Consider the following 6,608-nt stretch of genomic DNA (forward strand, 5'->3'; position numbering starts at 1 on the left):
CTCTCATTTCTCTCCATCTGAAAGACATGGGGACAGACATCAAAAGGCAAGCTGAAGATATTTCTTACACCAATTACATTCTTCAAAATAAACAAGGAGAAAAAATTGCATTGACAGCTAGTTAGGGAATAAGAACAGACTGTTGGAACAAGGCCACTGGTTCACAATCACATAGAGACATTCATGAACATATTACTCTGTAAGCAATGAAATATGAAATATATTGTATCTAGCTTTGGGTGGGGGTGGGGTAATTACATCAACATGCACTTTTAACCAAACCATTTCAAACGACTCAAAAATAGGCAAACAGTCAATCTTTTTTTATTTAGAGTATGGACAAACAACAGGTACAACTTGAAACAACAACAAACACAAAAAGTACTTTGAGAACCCATCAGTTGTGGGACACTATCAGTCCATGACCAACACTCCCCAAAACACATATCGCTTAGCTTAGACTTGCCAGGTAGGGTGAGGGGCCACAATCTCCACTTTAGCTTCACACAGCTGCCTTTCATAGATTAAATCAGTCACTACAACTGCACATGTGTGATGAGCTGGCAAAACAATTAAGAAAATATGGAAATTCCTTATCAGGAGAAATTATGTCTAAGTCAGTGGGGTTGAGGTAGGATCCACAGGCTCGGGACACTCCTTGATCTCCTTCCCCTGCCCTTGGTCTTGCTCCCCAGGGGAGCCAGAGATTTCAACCTTGCAGCGGAGGTACTCCTTCTCCAGCCTCACAAGAGAGTCCCCCAGCTCGGGGGTGGTCCGCTGCACCACCATGTCATAGGCCATCCAGGACAACTGCACTATAGGCAGGCAGGGAGAAAGTATGAACTGAAAAATATAATCTTTATACATTCAATCATAACAGAGGGCCACTTCAGCCAACACCTGAGATTGTCCACAGGGGATTTTATCCAAGGATGGAGAAGTTAGAAAAAAAAAATCCTCAAAGGGAATAAAGATTATATTATTATATTGTCTTCTGAAAACTAAAGTAACAGGTGCAATCATTGTATGCTACAAGTGCAAAAATAGGCTACTTTGCTAGTGTTTCCCTAGGGACATCATCACACATTCTGCACACAGAACTCAGGGTGGATGTCACCGTTACCTGACATATTTTCCACGTCTTCAATCATTCTCTCTAAATCCTTGTTCAACTCCATCATCTCACCAAAGTCGTCCTGCTGCTCGCCGGCTGACGGAGAATCTCCCATCTACAAACCCGATATTATGTGTTCAAGACCCGGTCCCCAAAATTGTGCCAACATCCAGCGAGTAACCACCAGAGGTAAAGGGGGAGAAACTAATAACGAATATATCCATTATACGATGGGGTCGTTGGGTTATTCGCGGTGGACACAGCTAGCTAGCTAGCAACAGAGTTGACTAGATTTCAAACTTGACAAGCCGACTTACTAAAATGTATCCAACTTGAAACCGTGTGTGAGCTTGTCATATCAGTCGTTTATCAATAAAGTAGCTCCTTATTTTATTTTTTTTACAAAACAAAACTCACAAAAAAACCCTCACTTACGATAATGGTGGTTGTCAGTTTTCTTTTGGGGGGGAACAGAAAGAGCACGTGCTGCCTGAAGCCCTCGCGCACTGAAATAGAGATGCCCTCGCGCACTGAAATAGTAGAGATGGAATCTGAAACACATGGGAATATAGACATTGTTTGTCAACCTTATTCACATCATCATGCCCTTGCCATGGACAGGCCTCGCCTCTTATCGCGGTCCGTGGTTATCACAATTGGTCTGCGCCGATGCGCGTTTGAGCGAAATCTGCGAATGCACTAGTGACTAGTCCAGGTCAGGGAATTGTAAACGAATTGACAGGTGTGTGAAGGTTATGAATAAGATCGACCTCAGCAAATTAGAATTTCATAACGGTTCATTCATGTGGAGGTTTATCTCTGATCTGTAATCTGATAACAAGTATAAAACGAATGTATTTTCCAAATCATACATGTCAAAAGTCTAAAACAATGGTCAGAAATACAACAGGACAAACACAGTTGTTCAGTCTTAAATTGAATTTGTACAAATATACCTTAAGAAATTGTATTTTATGAGTAGTAATACTGAGTAATGTGAGTCAAGTGGAAAATTCCTGTGTCAAGAGAAACCCTGGGGGAACTGGCTGACAAACGGAAAAAATAATAGGCAATAGTCAGAAACCTTACCTGGCAAAACAACCAATCACAGGATACAGGGGGTGTTGCCAGGGAAACAGATAAAACAGGTGTGACAAGTGTCAGACCTGACATAGAGCAAGAGCAACTTATCTATAGGTAACAGACAGAGAGCAGAGAGAAAAGACAGGTAGAGCGGGTAGAATAGAGACAGGGCAAAAGCTGCCTTTGGCTCCAGGAGAACAATGCACACAGTGACGCAGATAGAGCAAGACCTTCCAAGGACCCAAGAAAAACAAAGGGAGATATATTTCATACTTCAGAATTAACTTTAAAATCAACTAAAAAACAAGGAAGGATACTCATTTCTGGAGCCAAGGAGGTCAAACATTGAACCAAGGACATCTCCATCTCCAAGGGTGAGAAGAAACAGACAATGGCCTCATTCGAGACCCAGGGCCAGTCCCCTCCTCGCTGTGGCCCCCAGTTCCCCAGCCTGGGCCAGGAGCCCCCAGAGCTCAGCATGTACAGCGACTGCTACTACCCCCCCCCCTCGCTGCCCAGCCCCCAACGAACCACCACCTCCTCCTATGACCTTGGTGAATACGCCACGTCCTCCCCCACCCCCTACCTGTGGTTCAATGGCTCTGGGATCAACGCACCTCCTTACCTGGCCACAGCTGGCCCACCAGGTAACCCCGGTCCCCCCTTCGTCCCTCAGCACTACGGCATGCAGAGGCCTTACCTTGGGCCAGGTGGGGCCGGGGGACCAGGAGGGGAGCTGGGTTGGTTCTCTCTCCCCTCTCAGGAGGATCTGATGAAGCTGGTCCGACCGCCATACTCCTACTCAGCTCTTATTGCCATGGCGATCCACGGAGCCCCGGAGAGAAGGCTTACCCTGAGTCAGATCTACCAGTATGTGGCTGATAACTTCCCCTTCTACAACAAGAGCAAGGCAGGCTGGCAGAACTCCATCAGACACAACCTGTCACTCAACGACTGCTTTAAGAAAGTCCCCAGAGATGAGGACGACCCAGGTAAGACTCTCTCTCTTTTCACTTCATCCCTTTATTTATTGTTGAGTGTAAAGCAGTAAAACAGCCTGGTACTATTACCACTACTATAGCGTCTAGAGATACTGCATTACTGTGTTATAAATACTTTTTTAAATGATCTGACCTGAATTTGTTGTTTGTCTTAAATACTTGCTAGTTATTTTTTTCTCTCAAAAGTGTAGTTTTAATTGTCTTCAAAAGTGTAGTTTTAATTGTCTAAATCTACAACCTTCAACAACAGCCCACAAAATGTGCAGAGTGTCGTTAGTGTTAGTACACAACATTGTCAGCTCATGTTTAAACCCCAAACAGCTCTTTCATCCACTCCTCTCTCATGTTTTCCAGGAAAAGGTAACTACTGGACGCTAGACCCAAACTGTGAGAAGATGTTTGATAACGGAAACTTCCGCCGCAAGCGGAAGAGGAAATCAGACTCCCTGGCCGGTGGTGAGGCAGGCTCAGGGGGCCCAGAGTCAGTTGATGGCGAAAGGGGCACCCCCAAAAACACAGGCAACTCTGTGATTGACATGTCCCCCACACCAGAGAGAATCCCCTCCCCTTCCGCCTCTGGTTCCACCCCCTGTCTTAGCAGCTTCCTGTCTGAGATGTCTGTAGTGGCGGCTGGTGGAGTAAGTGAGGTTGCAGACGGACTGAACCGGCCCCTGTCCATCAACTTGTCCATGGACGGGTCCCAGAGGCCTTCACAGTCTGGGGGATTTGGTAGTTATTCCCCCGGCCCTGGTGCTCCAGAGTGGGCATCATCGCTGCCACCCCCCCCTGCCCTCTCCTCCTCACCCACCCACTCCTCCATGGGGTACAATAGCCCCATCCTTAGCCAGTTCAACGGGCATTTCTATCCTGGGCTGGGCTCAGCGGGCATCCTCTACCCACGTGAGGGCACAGAGGTCTGAAGAAACCACAGAGAGAGATGACTAAAGAGACTATGATGCTTTCGATTTAAGACTGAGATCCTGTTTGTTATCAGTGTGAAAAACACTATTTTTACACACATACACATGGTGGACATGCATTCCATTAGCTATGAGTCATTAGAGCAGTCACGGCACAGAAGCACACACACACACACACACACACACACACACACACACACACACACACACACACACACACACACACACACACACACAAACACAAACACAACCATAACCACACACACAGATGCGTTGATAGGGATCATTGAGATATCACTACCGTGTGACTGGAGAGTGAGGAGGGCCTGATTCCCACAGGAACAGCTGAGTCAGCCATGAGGCTCCAGGCAGACACTCCCGAGTCAGTCTCTCTATCAGATCTAACTGATTAACAGATCTTGGATCAGCTTTTATTCAGACACAGACCTGTCTCTCTGTCAGATGTGACTCAGATCTCAGCAGATCTGGTGCTGATGTCAGACCATTCTACACTGGGACTCCAACCATCTCTGGTATCTTTCACACAGAGCTCAGTGGGGACCACACAAGTCACGCAACATGCGTAGTTAGTTACTGATATGTTTCCATGCCTTGAGAGTAGTGTTTGTGTCAGAAACAATTTGTATTCACACTCTCAGTTTATGCACTAAGCCACAGCCAGACAAGACAAGACAGTGACAGGCAATAAACCCTTGTTGCCCTGAGGCATCCATGTTTCTTGAATGATACGTGTCTGCAAAAGGGCAATACCCTGTGGCTATCACAGCAATACTGACTAAAATCATGTCAGATAACATGGTCTGTGCTTCCTCTAGGGTGGCTGCAAGTTGTAAATATTTGTATGGATTTTTATCTCTGAATGTTTGGGTTAAAAGATGTGCTCAACAGATGCGCCGTTGTACAATAGGGGTTTATAATGTTTGGGTTACAGCTGATGTTTTTGATAAGAATAATAAAAGATTGAAGAACAAGAACATCATCTGACATGTCATAATTCATTTTTACTCTCAGATGAAGAGGACAGCACCCAGCCATAAGAAACTTGGTTTGTGGCATTATTCATGATTATTAAACCATTATTAATTATTAACCCTCTAATCACTTCTCTGAGGGTATGAGAAAGTTGCAAAAATAAAAAAAACAAAAAAGGAAACACATAGCCTGGAAGCTGTTTCTATTACTGCTTGAACCAACTACCTTGTCAAACAAACAGATCTATTACTGCTTGAACCAACTACCTTGTCAAACAAACAGATCTTGCTCCCAGGCAACAGAAACACATACAGACAGAAAACAGTCCTGTCAGAAAAATGATGACCAGTGATATAACAAAGCCTGCTAATCAGTGTAACCCGATCCTATGGTGTGCAGTGATGGATGGCTAACTGATTCTTCTTAACGATGAAATCTGCATACCTGTCCCCTTTTCTCCTGAAACTCCCCAACCCTAGAAACCTGGGTTCTGCTGACTTGGCTAGAGTGGGGGTTTGGGAAGGAGGGGTGGGTAACAGTTAGGGTGAGAGAGGGGCGAGAGAGCTTTCCCATGTGTAAGAGTGTCAAAGGACCTGCAGATTCAAGAGAAGTATCAGATAAGAGACTGGAATGAAACCCTTTCCCACCCCAACCACCTCTTCCCTTGATAGTGGTGACATCATGTTTCAGAATGAACTGAGGACACCACAGGTGCCTCTTCTGAAATAATTAAGTAGTTACATTATGAAGTGATACAGTGCATTCAGAAAGTATTCAGACCGCTTCACTTTTTCCAGCCATATACTTAGACCCTTACAGCCTTATACTAAAATGGATTAAATTAATTAATTTCCTCATCAATTTACACACAATACCCCATAATGACAAAGCGAAAACAGGTTTTTTAGAAATTGTTGCTAATTTATTAAAAATAAAAAACTGAAATATCACCTTTACATAAGTATTCAAACCCTTTGCTATGACACTCGAAATTGAGCTGAGGTGCATCTGTGAGATGTTTCTACGGCTTGATTGAAGTCCACGTGTGGTAAATTCAATTGATTGGACATGATTTGGAACGGCACACACCTGTCTATATACGATCCTACAGTTGGCAGTGCATGTTAGAGCAAAAACCAGGCCATGTAGTCAAAGGAATTGTCCATAGACCTCAGAGACAGGATTGTGAGTTCATCTGTGGAGATGGGAGAACTTTCCAGAAGGACAACCATCTCTGCAGCACTCCACCAATCAGGCCTTTATGGTAGAGTGGCCAGACAGAAGCCACTGCTCAGTAAAAAGCACATGACACCCAGCCCGCTTGGAGTTTGCCAAAAGACACCTAAAGGAGTCTCAGACCATGAGAAACAAGATTCAATGGTCTGATGGAACCAAGATTGAACTCTTTGGCCTGAATGCCAAGCGTCATGTCTGGAGGAAACCAGGCACCGCTCATCACCTGGCCAAAACCATCCCTAGAGTGAAGCATGGTGGTGG

At 44.9% G+C, this 6,608-nt stretch overlaps 1 protein-coding gene across 1 annotated transcript; it reads left to right on the forward strand.

Moving 5' to 3' along the window:
* The first annotated feature begins 2,300 nt into the window (after window positions 1-2,300).
* foxi3b (forkhead box I3b) lies at window positions 2,301-5,118 on the forward strand. Its single transcript, XM_083686776.1, has 2 exons — window positions 2,301-3,189; window positions 3,553-5,118. The coding sequence occupies exons 1-2, from the start codon at window positions 2,589-2,591 to the stop codon at window positions 4,116-4,118; spliced, it is 1,167 nt and encodes a 388-aa protein (XP_083542902.1). The 5' UTR covers window positions 2,301-2,588; the 3' UTR covers window positions 4,119-5,118.
* The last annotated feature ends 1,490 nt before the right edge of the window (window positions 5,119-6,608 follow it).

The sequence above is a fragment of the Argentina silus genome (assembly GCF_951799395.1).
Source record: "Argentina silus genome assembly, chromosome: 15".
In the NCBI taxonomy this organism is placed as follows: Eukaryota; Metazoa; Chordata; class Actinopteri; order Argentiniformes; family Argentinidae; genus Argentina; species Argentina silus.